The following is a 16810-nucleotide window of genomic DNA, read 5'->3' on the forward strand; positions in this document are numbered from 1 at the left end:
ATGTAAATCTTGAAAGTTTCGATGTCGATTTTGTTGATTTACTCTAGTTTGCTGGTTTTAGCTGGTGACCTGGACAAAATGATATTTAAACTGGTTTAGTTTGACAAGCTGACAACCAACCCTTCTAAAACCAGCAAACCGGGCCAGTCTGGGAGACCAGTTTAGGCTAGTCAAGCTTTTTTTTCAGCGGGGATCATTGACTCTAAACCTATGACCTTTGTGTAACCTGGCCTGATCTTTAAGCTTGAGGTTAACAGCACATATGTGTGTTATGTTGGGGTTTTATTTCTCTCTGCTTCTTACAGGTGACGGTATGAATGCTTACATGGCCTACAAAGTTTCAACACAGGTGATTTTTCAGTCTCTTGTGTAGATTACACGAGCGCACAATACAACACCCTGTCTAAATCTCCCTCTTTTCATCCCCTCAGACGTCGTTAACCATGTTCCGTAGCAAGACGTTTACTGTACGCAGGCGTTTCAGTGATTTCCTGGGATTGTACGAAAAGCTCTCGGAGAAACACTCACAGAATGGATACATCATTCCTCCACCACCGGAGAAGAGCATTCTGGGTAGAAACTTGCTTCTGCTAATGCATCCGATCTGATTATGACCAAGTGTCTGATTATGAATAACTGTGTGGATTTTCTAGGTATGACAAAAGTCAAAGTAGGGAAGGAGGACCCATCGTCAGCAGAGTTTGTGGAGCGGAGGAGAGCTGCTCTAGAGAGGTTCGTTACTGGAGATGACAATGTTTCTTAACTAGTTGCACTAGTAAAGCAGTGAATCACGCTTCTTCTCCTAGTTTTTGTCCTGACCGGTCACATCTGTCATCAATGTGTCATGTCAGAACGTTTCGTTACAGTGCACTAAGAAGCCCCGCCCCCAGTGAAATCTCATTGGTTTAAAATCCCTCTTCATACATCTGTTTATAAAACACCATACTATGATTGGCTATACAGTGTTTTCATTTTAATGAGGACAGAAAAATTACTTAGATTGGTTAATATAATATAATGTTAATATTAATTAGTACCATCATTATATTTATTTTCATTTTAATGAGAACAGAAAAATTACTTTAACTGGATAGTATAATAATAGTTGTATAGTATATAAAATATATGTGTGTGTATGTATATATGTATATATGTATATATGTATATATATATATATATATATATATATATATATATATATATATATATATATACATATATATATATATATATGTGTGTGTGTGTGTGTGTGTGTGTGTGTGTGTGTGTGTGTGTGTGTGTGTGTGTGTGTGTGTGTGTGTGTGTGTGTGTGTGTGTGTGTGTGTGTGTGTGTGTGTGTGTGCGTGTATAAAATGAGGACAGAAAAATTACTTAAACTGAGTAATGGTTATGTTCGCCATAATTAAAATCATATATGGGGATTGAAAATGTCTTAAATTGGATTATATAATATTATTAATTATTACTATCATTACACTGTGTATTTTCATTTTAATGTGGACAGAAATATTACTTTGATTGGATAAAATTGTCATATAGTATAATGTTAGTACTAATATTAATAACATAATTTATTAAGTAATGAATCAAATTAAATAATGTATTATTAAATTTGATAATGCAATGTAATTTAATGTTAGAAGTAAATATATATTTTAACGAGGACAGAAAAATTACTTATCTATACTTACCTAATCCAAGTATTGAATATGAATATTAATTACAACTAAAATGATATTATCCAGTCATTTATCCATCTTTATTAAAAATAAAATATACATTAATTACAAGTTTACAAGTAACATTACATTTTATTATTTATTTCCCAAGTTATGATATTATCCAATCTAATGTTGTTGATTATTATTTAGATCTGATAATATAATGTAATAAATATAATGTTAGTAGTAATTAGTAGTATTGATATATATATTCTGAGGTTGTGTTTGAGGATTGTTTGTGTGTTGTTGCAGGTATCTTCAGAGGATTGTAAGTCACCCGTCTCTCCTGCAGGACCCTGATGTCAGAGAGTTTTTAGAGAAAGAAGAGGTGACACAGCTTCTTGCATAAAAAACAACATTTTGAATCATTCAATCAATGCATGCGACCGCAAACTCCACATAAACATAAGATAAGTGACTTTCTCACATGCAGATGTTTATCTATCCATTCCTCACATGCTGTGTGTATGTATGTATGTGTGTGTGTGTGTTAGTTACCCAGAGCGGTCGGCACACAGGCTCTGAGTGGAGCCGGCTTCCTCAAAATGCTCAACAAAGCCACAGATGCTGTGAGTAAGATGACCATAAAGATGAACGAACAGGACGTGGTGAGTGGAAAAACAAGCTGGTCTGACCCACGCTGAGCTCCTCTATAAAGAGCAATAGGCTTAAAACCAACCTAGAAAGGAAGACTGAATATTAAACTGTGTGTGTGCTTGTTGGTTTCAGTGGTTTGATGAGAAGATCCAGGATGTAGAAAATGAAGAACAGCAGTTGCGGAAACTCCACGTCATGGTGGAATCGCTTGTCAATCACAGGAAAGGTCAGATGGGCTAAAATTTTATTTTTTAAATGTAGTGCATTCAGATTCGGGAATTGCAACTCATTCTGTATTGTGACATTTATTAAGTGAAACAGAATCTGATTGGACTAGTTGTTAAAGGGTGGGATGTGTGTTTCAGAGTTGTCTGGGAACACAGCCGTGTTTGCGAAGAGCGTGGCGATGCTGGGCAGCTCGGAGGATAACACGGCTCTGTCGCGAGCTCTGTCTCAGCTGGCCGAGGTGGAGGATCGAATCGAGCAGCTCCATCAGGACCAGGCGGCCAACGACTTCTTCACCTTCTCTGAGCTGCTGGCCGATTATATACGACTGCTGGGAGCCGTCAGGGTACACACACACACACACACACAGAAGAAAAATCCGACTTGTCCTGTTGATTTGTGTTTTTATGATTTAAGTCTGTCATTTTTAACATTAAGATATTATATGATGTTAAACTGGCACGGATTGATTTGTTATAAGTAATCTTATATTTCAGTTGGCGTTCCACATGCAAAGAGAAAATTATGCCCTTCATTTGTAAACCTATTTAATTCACTGGATTGTCCAAAAATAAGCATTACCATATGGTTGTATGCACTAAATAAAATATTTTTTAATTACATTTTGTTTTTACCATATTATCCAATATATTATCGTTGTTGCTGTCAATAATAATTATAAATGTATTATTAATTTGTCATATTAATATTAGTATTATAGATATATTTGAAAATAAAAAGAAATGTAACTTTTACATTTTTATAATTGTGATATAAATCTATATATATCTTATGTATTATAATAATAATGAATAATAATAATTAAATGTTAATGTTATATCTTAATTATAGTTGTACTAATAATAAATAATAATAATAAAATAACAATTATGTAAATACATACAGGTATGTATCAGGATCATTATTATAATTATTGATATATATTTTTTTCAGCATCATGATGCATATCTGTATGTATCTACATAATTGTTTTTTTTATTTGAATTATTATTAATATTTAAAAAATAATTATAATAACTAATTAAATTTACAATGTAGATACACTACTGGTCAAATTTTTTTAAATTGTTTTTGAAAGCAGCCTCTCACTAAGGCTGCATTTATTTGATAAAAAAACACAGTAAAAATACTGTGAATATAATATTGTAATATTGTGAAATGTTATTACAATTTAAAATAACTGTTTTGTGTTTGAATATATTGTTAAAATGTAATTTATTCCTGTGATCAAAGCTGAATTTTCAGCTAAAAAATGTTAAAAATGTAAATAAAATAAAAATCTAAATCTATAATAAAATAAATAAATTAGATTGATTATTATTAATATTAATAATTTATTTGTATTCTACATCGTCAGGGATGTTTTGATCAGAGAATGAAAGCGTGGCAGCGCTGGCAGGACGCTGAGAACATGCTGCAGAAAAAGAGAGAGGCCGAGGCCAAACTCCTGTGGGCCAACAAACCTGACAAACTCCAGCAGGCCAAGGACGAGATCTCTGAGGTGATGCACAACACCACTGCTGAACACATACATCTGTAACCCTCTAAGTCATGTCTTACTCTACTGTCTCGTCCTGCAGTGGGAGGCAAAGGTCACGCAGTTCGAGAGAGAATTCGAGAGAATCTCAGCCACCGTACAGAAAGACGTCATCCGTTTTGATGTAGGACATGATTTCCCTGTTGGCTTTGGATATCTTGGCATTAAAGGGCCCCTGTTATGCTTTTTTTGGAGATTGCCTTGAATGTAGACTGTAATAGAGCACTTTGTGAATATAATGGTTTCAAAGATCTCAGTAAATTGAGTGATTGTCTTCTAAAAGAAAAAATAGATTCTGAACTGCTCGGAAAAATTAGCATAATGCCAGTCTGTGGTCTTCAATGGCTGCCCTCAAATGAAGTCTACTTTGACCCTCAAACACTTTAGTTGTAGTTGAAGTCTGGAAGAGTTTGGTTCAAGACGACGCTGTTTTCTGTGCTGCCCAAGCAAAACCACTTTGCTGCACTTGAGGACTCGAGCTCGAATCGATACTACAAAACCGAAGCCATCGTTACTATTCGTATCACTGTGTGTCAAGTGCTGAGGAAGATCCAGAGCTGAAGTTCAGATATGGTAATTGGTGTTTGGTTTCCGACAGGTGCTTTAAACAGTCGACCAATCACAACAGACTGGGCCATCTGACCAATCAGAGCAGAGTAGACCAATCTCAACAGACTGGGCCATCTGACCAATCAGAGCAGAGTAGACCAATCACAACAGACTGGGTCATCTGACCAATCAGAGCAGAGTAGACCAATCACAACAGACTGGGTCATCTGACCAATCAGAGCAGAGTAGGCTCTCAGAAAGGCGGGGTTTAGAGAGACTGAATCCTTTATCGAACCGTTTCAGACACTGAGAAAAGAGCTGATGCTGCAGTTTATATTATGAGAAAGTAGGAGATCTCCAACATAAAATAGCATAACAGGGCCACTTTAAGTACTCCTATCCTAATAAACATTTTATTTGCCGTTGTTCTCGCTTCAATTAATTGTTGAATCGTATTTAATGATTCAGACTGACAATTGATTTAAATGTCTTTGCTAACAGAAAGAAAAAGCTCGAGATTTTAAGAGACAAATCATCAAATATCTGGAGTCACTGCTGCACTCAGAACAACAGGTACAAGAACACTTTATTTTATACTTTATATTTTATATCTGAATACTTGTAATTCACATTTCACTCTCTTTCTCTCCTCTAGCTGATAAAATACTGGGAGGCGTTTTTGCCGGAGGCGAAAGCGATCGCATGAGGAGGCGCCCGCGCACACACACACACACACACTCACCCTGACTGAGGCCTTTCTACACTCTTTACCTCTTGCCTATAAACCAAGAGAAATCGTGCTGCAAAGGGAATCATTATCCGGCCGCTCGTTACTCTGATTGAATTAGTAACTTGTATATTTTCTGTGTAATCTTCACCTTTATTTTCTTACGTTGACTCTTGTTTTGGGGGATGTAAACGCATGTGGTGGTGGCTGGGTGTCTTCCTCGTCTGTATGCAACCAAACTTCATGTCTATTCTCCACTCAGATGTGTTACTCATCAGCAGTGGTTTACACTAGAGGGCGCTCTCCTCTCATTCGCAGTTAGAAACTTCCCAGCAGGCTTTCAGAGGATTTCAGAGACAAATGGTGACCTAGATCATTTCAGAAGTCCAGAATATTGGTACCTACACTTTAAAACACCATAATGACATTGTATTTTGCAAGTAAAAGAGATTGTAATGCAGTTTTTTTTTTTTTTTTTGTGGACTATTGAAATCAAACTGGCTGATAGAAATGACAGGAACTGTACATGTCGACATCTGTGAGTTTTCTTTTGCTGGCTCATAGTTTTCACTCAAAGGATCATTTTAAATCTTCAATAGATTTAGGATCTTGTTTCTATTTGTTCACTTGACGTAAAGCGTTTATAAAGACGCTCCTAAAGCGGTTTATATCAATACCGGAGCTCTTTCAGCTGGTCAAACCAGAAGCCCAAAGCACTTCAGTCTTAAAACTGGTTTTCTTCTTCATTTAGGGCCTGTTTTTCTCATTTTTCAATCTTTTTCTCTTTATTTACTTCATTTTCATGTGTGTAGACATTTATGCCAACATGTTATCGTTTCGTGTCAAACCATATTTGACTCTGACATGTTCAAATAATTAATAGACTTTTGCTACGCTACTACTAATGATTAAATTGTTTCTACATGAGATTTTTTTTATACAGATTTTGCTGCTGTCAGAGTTTGTATTCATCGTCATTTATAACATTAGACATTTTTTGTTGGTTGTTTTTTTTAGTTTGCTTCATGAACGATATTTTGGGCCCTTCTGTAATAACACTTTGAAGAGACGTAAACAAGTTGGACTTCACCATTGGGTGCCATAAAAATCAAATGTTTGTTTATAAGAAAAAAAAGGGGCAGGTATTTTTTTCACTGTGGACACTTCTATTGAGGAAAACAATAAAGATTTAATTACAAATATAAAGCTTTTGATTTAATAGTCAGTTGTTTTGTGTGTATTTATGCATTTATTTGTGTGTGTGTGTGTGTGTGTGTGTGTGTGTATATATATATATATAAATATATATATATATTAGTGCTGTCAAATCGATTAATCATATTTAACTAAATGTAAATTTACATGTGTATACATAAATATATATACATTTTCAAATTTTTGTTAGATGTGATTAATCGATTTGACTGCACTTTTATATGTATATGTATATATATATATATATATATATATACACATATGAACTTTTAACTTATCTTAGTATTATTTATAATTTATGATTTTTAGATTTAGTAATTTAAGTACTTTGTTTTTTATAAAATGATTAAAAATGATTAATTTCCAAAATAAATATATGTTTGTATGTGTATATACACATATACATCATGAGAAGTATTATTTCTGATATTTTATTTATTAATATTTTAAAAAAAATCAGTTTTCAATTTAGTTTTTTGTTTGTTTGTTTTTAATTAAAAAATAATCTGTTTTAGTAATTTAAATAAAAGTATCATGTTTTTTATCATATATTTATATTTTATATCAGCTTTATTTAATTTAATGCAAACTATTTTAATAGTTTAAGTTAATTAATATCAACTGATCATAACTGGTTGTTAGCTTATATTATTTTATTATTTAATATTTGAATTTGTTTTTATTTTCACTTTACTTTTTTTCATTTTTATGAATTTTTTTTTACTTTAGCTTCTTTTTTATTTCTGTTTGAGTTATTTTAGTACTCAAAACAACTGTTTTAGTAAAAAATTATTTCAGCTTTATTTAAGCAAAACAATTTGAATAGTTTTATTTAACAATAACATCACTGATTATAACTGGTACAATTTCTCTTCACCTGAGACCTCGAGGCAAAACATCCACATCCACACATCAGACTAATGAAGGAAGTGATCCTCACAGGCCTTCCGTCTTTTAGTATTTGTTCTGTATTGAGCAGAAACTCTCACTCAATACTCTTATCATAAATGCTTGTTTCTCTTTGATGAGACATTTCCATGTGACAACACTGAGGTTTACTGCGGTAAAATTATTGCAGCTGCAGCGGAATTAACCTTTCACCAAAATCCTTTAAGTTCATTAATCATTAAACTTTTCAACCTGTTTATTTTCCAGCAATTTGTAGGTCAAATATGGTCCAGGGTTCATGATCAGTTGTTCTGTTTGGAATGAAACGGAGCATGAGTTCTAACCTCCTGATGGGATGAAGTGGGAAAGCAGGGATAATAACACTTGAGCATCAGGAATGTGTGTTATCTTCAGACTGGAGTGTGTTTACTCAGCAGTAAATGCATGAATGGTTGTGTGTCACGGGAAATCATGTGATTCTCATTTATTCTCCATTCAGGCAGAAGAAATGAGGACATCAGGTTTGGTGTTGACACACCTCTGACATTTGACCTTACAAAAATAGACTCATTCTTTTCATTTAAATGATGCTCGCGCAATATCATCCGTAGACATAATTTAATGCGCAAATAAATGTAGGCAAGTTTGCATTTGAACTCTGGTTGGAATAGATACACAACTGTCCTTTTATGTAACTTCTCCGAAGTCTATTACAGAGTTTATTAAGAATGATAAGTGTTTATACATGAGAAATCGCATGACAGACTCGTGATCCGACGGCACACAGACAGACACTGAGCTCTTTATATTTAACTCTCAAAAAAAAAAAGTTCCAGAAACATCCTAAAATAACTTATTTTTTTCTCTCTAGATCTTCAGAAAACACGTCTGAAGAATTTATAATTGTATAATCTCCACAGAAATAATGTTCAAAGGTGGAGTAGGCAATTTTTTTCATAAACACATTTTTTTTCAATAAAACATTTCAACCAAAAAAATGTTCGTCCAATCACTGCATTCCAGTAAATTCAGACTCTTAACTGGGACGCAGCAGACAGACAGACACTGAGTGCTCACATAACAGTTCCTCCTGTCCTGAACCAAAACAAGAGCTACACCATGACATAACCGTTTTACAAGATGGCAACCTGTGATGTTCTACTCTGAGCTGATTTATGTGTTTCTATATCAACACTATCAATGCCAAAATGAATCTGTAGCAGTCAGGTGGTACAAGAAAGAGCTATGTAAGTTGTTTACATTATTATTGTAATGTGCTTTGAGACATGAGGTAATTTAACACCGTCCCTTGTCTTACGACTAAACGACTAAATGCCTTATGCGCGTTCATGTGTATCGGAGGAGGCGTGGCTTTGTGCTTTCAACTAACTTTCTATTGCTAGCCTCTCAGAAATTGCCTACTCTACCTTTAACTCTAAAACACACGTGGAAAATTAGTGAGACACTAATTTGTTAATAGCGAATAGGTATTAGTTCACATCACAGTGTTGACTAGTGATTCGCTGGTAATATTAGAGGGCGGGACATTCTCATTTTAGAGAGCATTTGATTGGACAAAAAACGCATATGACCGTGATGACATTATGCCATTGATATTTTTTAATCCCTCAGTTTATGTAATTTTTTTTTTTTTTTTAACCATCTGGCGGTTGGTTACCGACTCCGAGTTGTATTGGTAACTGTATTTTTCTTTAATGCGAATTAATTAATTAATTAATACATTGAATCAGGTCTTTAACACTGTTACCTAGGCTAAGTCCTTTCTTAACCACAAAAAGTATATCCTTCTGTATGAATGGCTTTATTTCTCTCAGCTGTGTGTGTGTGTGTGTGTGTGTGTGTGTGTGTGACGGTGTGTGTTTGGAGGAGGAGCTCTGGACTCTGGAGTTCCACGGCGGAGTGATCAAAGCACGTCACAGAGATGATCTTCAGTTCAGTCTGTGTGTGATCTGATCTGTGTGTGTTTGGGATGTTGGATCATCAGTGTGTGTCTCCAGTCATCGAGGTCTTTATTCCGTCTCTCATGAGGGAAGTGGACGAGACTGGAAAGTTGCGCAAAGTAAGTCAGACAGAAACTTACTGATTTTGTGGTTCCTCAGTCAGGACTGAAATATCATAAAGCTCGAACGTGAGTTTGACGTTTTTGCACGTGATTTTGTATGTCATTAATTTTGAAGGCTAAACATTAATTTATTAGTCAATTCATTGCATAAACTTACCACACGTGCAGCAAAACTACAGTTCTGTAAAACTCTAGTGAATTAATTAGATATTCAAACAGTGTAGGCTATTTATATAATATATTGTTTCATTTTCAACTAGCCTATATTGACTAGTTTTGCAGAAACTATGGTAACTGTGATAAATTAATTATTGCAAAGTCCCTTGTATTTCAGATTATGTACTGTATTCATGTCACAATATTCTGTAGTAGTTGTAAGAAAGTGCACTGTAAACTTTTAGTGACGGCATGTTGTCATTTGTTTTATTATAATATACATTTAATTTTAAATACACGTCTAACAAAAGTTAGAAACATTTATCAGTTTAACAGACACATTTATGTTGTGGTAACGTTGATGCCATGTTCTGTGTGTTTGTACTATTGCAAGCCACGTTGCTTGTTGTAACAATGCAGAAACGTGAAATGCAAGAGGTCTTTAGCAACATTCAGATGACCTTCCAGCTCTGGATACTTTTTGTGCGTTTACTTTTATTTGATTTTTTGTCTCAGCGTTGTTAGAGGGTTTGTTTGCATTGCATTGTGTTTTGCGTTTAGTAGGAAGCAACAAAAACAATAAGCATAGTTTTATTATTAGCACAGTAGATACATGCTTTTAAATGCAATAAAGGCCTAATAGAAGGTAGCCTAACACGTTAGTATGTGCTAAGGTGTGTCTTCAGCGGATTCTAACGCCTGAGGAAAAAAGACGAAATAGTCTATGCAATTCTTAAGAATAGAGATGCACAACTCTACTGTCAACACTTACAGGAATGAATGGAGCAGGAATATGACAGAACATGTTTGAGGACGCAACAGGTTTTGGACGGTCTGAAACATCTAAACTCATTAGGGGTCCTATTATGCTTTTTTATATTTTCAACTTTCTTTAGTGTGTAGCTATTGTTGCTGTTTATTTGAGCATGAACAAGATCTGCAATGTTACAAAGTCCATCTAAAGGAAGTTATTCTTTAAATCAGTGTCACTGTTTTTGAACTCCCTGAAGCACTAGTTGTAGTCTTGAGTTTTCTTCTGCGAAAACTTAAAGGGTATAGGGGCGATTTCAGACACAGACATGGTCTTATTATTAGGAGATATGAGGGTCCGTGGCGCTACCGTTGGAGAAAGTGTAACGGCCAACTTGGATCACGTGTGCCTTGATAACCAATCAGATCACAGCACTGACTTAATTGAATTTCGTTCCGAGATGTGCGATTGTCAATCATTGTTTGCGAATAACGTTACCATAGAAATTAATGAGAAGTACTGTAAACTATAGGCTACCTGTCACCATTTTTTTTCCGGTGTAAACTCTAAAATAGATCAATCCAAAAAAACTTTTTAAAAAAGCCTTTCTTTGACATCCATTAAAAAAACAGCCTCCGTTCTCCTTGCCTGTGTAGCGCAGCGTTAGCGTTATGATTTTTTTGCTAACCTTGGATGATGCCTGACATACTGGGAAGAGAGGTGCTATTTGCACCTCAGTGTTGTTGTACATTAACAGTAAACAATAATAACATAGTGTAAATTATTATATTATTTATTTAATGGATGCCGCTTTATTGGGACAATAAAGTCCTCCCTACACCGACCCTAAACACTTTTTACTAAACACACGTTAGACACTTTCTTCCACTTTTCGAATATTTTCTTAATTTTCATTGAAAATAAATGCCTTTCCGATCTGATATGTGATGGGAAAAGGGAGTAGGCTAGATTGAGTTCGGCAAAAGCTGGATGCGAACTCGGATCGATTTGCGTCAACTTTCCGCCACGCATCTTACCCCTACACTATTGCTACTGGCTTCTGTAATTTTGTATGGCCCAATCAGACGTCAGTGGGCGGAGTTAATGTTAATAGCCTAGTGTAAAAAGGCGGGCTATTTGGACTTAGTGTAGAAATACGCTCCGGAAAAAGACGTTTTCTGAACATTCAAGCATGAAAACCTATTCTAATAGACCCAAAAAACAATATCAAGACTTAATAAAAGGCATAATATAAGCAAAAGATATAAATGTTTTTCTGAATATTGAATTTTACTCTTAATTCTGGATTATCTGAGTAATTTACACCGTTTATTGCGCTGTCTGGTGTCTTTTTTAAATACTAGAACCAGTGTGTCGTGTGAAGTCCAGCTGCAACAGAACCGACCCAGCCAAGAGTGAAGGAAAGAGAGTCACTGTGCTCTCAAAACATGCAAACGATGATTTGTGTCCTCAAGTTAAACCGATGCAGTTTTTGTGCATTTATCAGATCAGATGGAGTCGAATCATCTGAGCAAACTCTAATATTTTACTGTTTTGAACTAGAACGTGTGGATTTCTCTCACATCCTGTGTTTTCTGTGTGATCTATCAGAAATGGCGGAGCTTTTGCGGACAGAAGTCTGTCTGCACGAGAGGCTTTAACGGGGGCAGTTGCTAAAAGTAGAACAGCTAAATCACAGCTGAATCACAAACCACACGGCAACATGCTGATGTCAGTCAAAGCCGTAAAGCCCAACACACACTCGCACCTGTCAGATCCAGTAGGCCACGAAAACATCTCCGAACACAGAGAACTGTAGAACGTCAGAAGAAGGGAGGTCAGAGGTCACAGTCGAGAAAGATGAATAGAGTGATTTGTGTGTGCGAAAGAAGCTCTTCATCCTAGCGGAAGTCTCCAGATCTGAACATCAGCAACAATGAGAGCTCTATGAGAACGAGAGAGGGAGAAACCGGGGTTAAATCTGAAAACAGTGCCCGAAACAGACGTGTGTCCTCGGCATGGTTAACCAATGCTCTCTCCACCCGCCTGCACTAACTCACTTTACCCAGAAAGCTCAGCGAGAACAAAGACGTACGCTCTGTAGACGGTGTACTATAATTTCACGGATAATTGTGTAGAATTACTCATTTACTCACCCTCATGTTGTTCCAAACCTTAAATGCGAGTTTGTCCCCCCAAGCCATTATGTGAGTTTTTCTGTTAAATGTTTTCCATAAAATGAAAATTAAAGGGACTGAGGCTGCCATGCACCCATACATATATATTTTTTAAATATCATAAAAGTAGTATATATGGACTCCAAGTCATGCAAATTATACAGAAATTAAAGGCGATTAGTTTGACAGCCCCTTCATTGTAAGAAAAAGAGCATTAATGTTTTAATATATGCATATTTATTTAAATATATTTATATATTAAATAATTTATTTATACATTTATAGTGTTTATAAATAACTGCATATTATATCAGTTTAAATGTATATATTAATAAACATTTATGGTGTACTTTCATAAGGAAAAGAGCTGTGTGAATATTTTGCTTTTGTGTCATACAGGTTTAGAACGATACGAGGGTGAATAAATGATGACAGAATTTTCATTTGTGGGTAAACTTTGCCTTTAAATGCTAAAATAGCTCTACATTTCCTGAGTTGTATTAGTCTGAGCAGATCATAACACTGCATATAGTTCCCATCACGTGTTGAGCATGCTTGAGTACAGACTTGTCAAAACATGCTTGAGAAACAATAATTTTTATTTCCCCTCTCTCTCTCTCTCTGATTTGGAGAGAAAAATATCTGAGGTATTGAGAAGCGAAAGATTGAGCTCACAGTGGGAAATGTTTGCTGGAACTGAATGTTCTGTGTTCCTTTGTTATGGGTGGAAAACGGGAAACTGCTAATTCTCAGATCTGCTCACACACAGCAAGGTTTAGTTACTGGCAATAGAGTACTAGTGTAGTATACACTGAATTCTGCCTGAGTAACCAAAACCATTCACCTCATGTCAAAAGTAATTTTTAACATCTCTCTTGGCAGTTTGACCAAATTATAAGTCAGTGTATTGTGAAATACAGTATTCACCTGCTTACTGCACGGTTTATACTAATACTTACTATTTGTTTTAAGCTAATATGCTAAGCGGTTTCCCGTTCGCAATGGGCCTATACATGAATTTTTATATATAATATCTCTCACATGGAGCTCAGTGGCTGATATAACCAGTAAAAATACTATTGTTCTGCCAGGATCTCTGGAGATGAAAGGTTTAGATATATCACATTGACATTTCTTTGTGTTGTTGACAATAAAGCCCCGTGAGTCTTTATAAAGAGGGTGTGATCCTGCCACGCCTTTGCTGATTTAACCTGTGTAAACTTACACGACCTATATTAAGACTAAACTTTTGTTCTGTCGTTTTTGATGAGGTAATTCACTGTGAATAGTCTTTGGAATTTCTGAATGAATTCTGATGGAAAGCAAACTTGAATTTGACTAATAATTGCTGTTGTAACCTGCCGTGAGGTTCGGGAGGGCGAGCTCTGGAGGGCGCACGCGCATTGATGCTGGAGAATGAGCACTGGCGCCTCCTGCTGGTCGCACAATGTGTTGTCTCGTGGTAGTTATTTAGTTTTAGTGAAGTCTGTAAAGTTAATCGTTTACAGTTTTTGTGATATGGACTTTATTGTATTTCAGCTCTTCAGGGTGGAGATTCTCTTCAATGGAAGGAAACACTTTGTTTTACGGCGATACAGTGATTTTCAGACGCTTCACAGGAAGCTGAAGAAGATTGTGCGCGCTCCCGATTTCCCTAGTAAGAGAAACCAGCACCTCCGAACCAAACCACTGGAGCAAAGACAACAGGAACTGGAAGACTACATCCAGGTGGAAACCCGTCCCTATAAGCTATTATAGGATTAATTCATATTTTGAATTAGCTTTTAATTTTATGTTTTTTTAGAATTTTCATTTTAACACACAGTCACAGTCTATGTACAGCAGCATACTGTAAAAATGTAGTATGAGTAGTATGCTATTCCTAATATATAATTCTCACCCCTCAATGTTTTTTTTTTTTTTTTTAGAATATAATGATGTGGAGTAAATACTCTTATTGTATGCTTCTATTATTAGACATAGGCTACTGTTCAAGAATTTCAAATGTTCAAAAGTGACAGTAAAGACATTTATAATCATTTCCTATTTCAAATAAATGTTGTTCTTTTTAAATTTCTAATCATCAAAGTATCTTCATAAAATGTACCACGGTTTTCACAAACATATTAAGCAGCACAACTGTTTTCAACACTGATGACAATAAATGGGTCTTGAGCTCCAAATTAGCACATTTTTATTTTAAACTGTAATAATATTTCACAATATTACTTTATTTTACTGTATTTTTGATCATATAAATGCATTCTTGGTGAGATCGACTTCTTTCAAAACGTCCTCTCCTTACTGACCCCAATCTTTTGAACTGTTGTATATATTAAATATGCTAATATATTAAATATATTGAAATATATTAACATCATAATATAATGTCATACTGAGGTTGTAATGTTTTTTTTTCATTGGCTGCCATTTGCAGGTGATTCTGTATCAGAATGACGTTGTTCCTCAAGAGCTCCTGGACTTCCTGCAGGTCAAACACTTTCATTCAGCGAGCAAGAACTTCAGCTCTGAGTATGTGTTTATACCAGGACATCTATTAATGTCCCTAAATTTTAAAGTCCCCCTAATATGCTTTTTCGCATATTGCCTTCAAAGTTTCATAGATCAGAGTGCTTGCTAAACTGATTTATGGTCTCCTAAAAGGAAGAACCGATTTGATTCATCAGTAATCCAGTCTTATCCACATGGGCTGCCCCCTTATAGTAGATGAAACGTTAAATCATAAATCATAATTAGTTAGTAGCCGTGGGTAGGCGTTTGGTTTGTGTAGACCAATCACAACAGACTGGGTCATCTGACCAATCAGAGCAAAGTTGACCAATCACAACAGACTGGGTCATCTGACCAATCAGAGCAGAGTTGGCTCTCAGAAATGCAGGGTTTAGAGAGACTGAATCCTTTATCAAAGCATTTCAGACACTGAGAAGAGAGAGCTGATGCTGCAGTTTATATTATGAGAAAAATAAAGTGTTTTTGACGGTTAATGCATGCAAACCTGTTGTAGGAGATCTCCAAAATAAAATTAGGAACATTTAAAAAATTGCATATAGGCCTATGGGGACTTTAAGGAAAATCATTTAAACAGTTAAAAGTTGAATAATTAAGAGCAATAGTATTTAAGTAAATTAATAATAATTTTAACTTTTTAATGTCCTTTCAGTGAAAACCACTCAGATGACTGTCAAGAGCAAGGATACAGGTATGTTCATCCTCATTTAACCTGCTTATTTATTACACCTACGTTTGGATGAATTTATTCTAAACAGCATTCGTGTCCTCTTCTAGATTTCAGTCATTCCATCAGAGAGTAGTTGGTTTCTCGGCAGACCCTTACCAGCTTGAATCCAGATCAGGTAAACCTGGCAGATTGTTGTGATTTCATTACAGAAATGTCTTTTTTACACTCAAAAAACATCTTGCGAAACCGTGTGTTGTGGTCATTTCCCCCTCACAGATCTCCCTGATATCGTGGCGGCCGGTGTCCTGCAGGGTTTGTACCCCAGAGACGTCAAAGTGAGCTTCAAGAAGAGTGGTAAACCCAGCGTCCGTGCCTGTGCACCAGAGCTGCCCGTGTATCCCAGAATCCCCATCATTACCATAAACAGAAGTGACATCACAGAGTCACAGAGAATATAAGTGCATGGCTGCAGTGTTGCCTAGCAACTCCACCTGCGCTAAACGTGCCTTTGCATGTTTATATCGACTGAATCTTGTCACATTTCAATGTGTGTCTTATCAAACTATGTCTAGGTCATTTTCCAACCTTAAAATCTAAAAACATATAGTTAAGACTTTTTTTTTTTTAAGGAGCCCCATCAATTATATGGACAAAAATAAATATGTATTGCGATGATGTATACTTAATTATTTTTAAATGATTTGTTACTATTAAAATTTAGTTTTGTGCATAATTGTCAGACAAATCTAAATTATCTTATATTTAAACATTTTCATATATTTTTCCCTTTAAAATTCTGTAAAAAAATAACCTTTACATTTCATCATGAAATTCACATTTCACACCATAGGTTAGGTCACTGATTTTGACTGTGCCAAGCCATTTGTCTGTATTTTGAGTGTTTTTGTTAAATAAAGAGTGTCTGATTTGTTCTTGGTCCAAAAAACAAGGAATTATTCAAGCA

General features: G+C 35.4%; 2 protein-coding genes across 2 annotated transcripts; both read left to right on the forward strand.

Moving 5' to 3' along the window:
* The first annotated feature begins 309 nt into the window (after positions 1 to 309).
* Positions 310 to 6602, forward strand: LOC308686759 (sorting nexin-1-like). The gene is made up of 11 exons (XM_081395198.1): positions 310 to 349; positions 432 to 573; positions 654 to 732; positions 1974 to 2049; positions 2216 to 2329; positions 2451 to 2544; positions 2684 to 2889; positions 3922 to 4065; positions 4145 to 4225; positions 5152 to 5223; positions 5306 to 6602. The coding sequence occupies exons 1-11, from the start codon at positions 314 to 316 to the stop codon at positions 5354 to 5356; spliced, it is 1095 nt and encodes a 364-aa protein (XP_081251324.1). The 5' UTR covers positions 310 to 313; the 3' UTR covers positions 5357 to 6602.
* Positions 6603 to 8995: 2393 nt separating this feature from the next.
* On the forward strand, positions 8996 to 16786 carry LOC308686758 (sorting nexin-24-like). The gene is made up of 7 exons (XM_081395197.1): positions 8996 to 9176; positions 9316 to 9560; positions 14187 to 14375; positions 15085 to 15179; positions 15829 to 15867; positions 15954 to 16021; positions 16123 to 16786. Exons 2-7 carry the CDS (start codon positions 9471 to 9473, stop codon positions 16302 to 16304), a joined length of 663 nt encoding a protein of 220 aa, XP_081251323.1. The 5' UTR covers positions 8996 to 9176; positions 9316 to 9470; the 3' UTR covers positions 16305 to 16786.
* The last annotated feature ends 24 nt before the right edge of the window (positions 16787 to 16810 follow it).

The sequence above is a fragment of the Scardinius erythrophthalmus genome, assembly GCF_964197995.2.
Source record: "Scardinius erythrophthalmus genome assembly, contig: HAP1_SCAFFOLD_753, whole genome shotgun sequence".
Lineage (NCBI taxonomy): Eukaryota > Metazoa > Chordata > Actinopteri > Cypriniformes > Leuciscidae > Scardinius > Scardinius erythrophthalmus.

Excerpts from the sequence above, each read along its gene's own strand:
- LOC308686759 (XM_081395198.1), top strand. The coding sequence starts at position 314 with ATGAATGCTTACATGGCCTACAAAGTTTCAACACAG. Across the intron at positions 350-431 it reads CCTACAAAGTTTCAACACAG|ACGTCGTTAACCATGTTCCG; the intron begins GTGATTTTTCAG and ends TCATCCCCTCAG. Across the intron at positions 733-1,973 it reads AGGAGAGCTGCTCTAGAGAG|GTATCTTCAGAGGATTGTAA; the intron begins GTTCGTTACTGG and ends GTGTTGTTGCAG.
- LOC308686758 (XM_081395197.1), top strand. The coding sequence starts at position 9,471 with ATGTTGGATCATCAGTGTGTGTCTCCAGTCATCGAGGTCTTTATTCCG. Across the intron at positions 9,561-14,186 it reads AGACTGGAAAGTTGCGCAAA|CTCTTCAGGGTGGAGATTCT; the intron begins GTAAGTCAGACA and ends ATTGTATTTCAG. Across the intron at positions 15,180-15,828 it reads AGCAAGAACTTCAGCTCTGA|TGAAAACCACTCAGATGACT; the intron begins GTATGTGTTTAT and ends ATGTCCTTTCAG.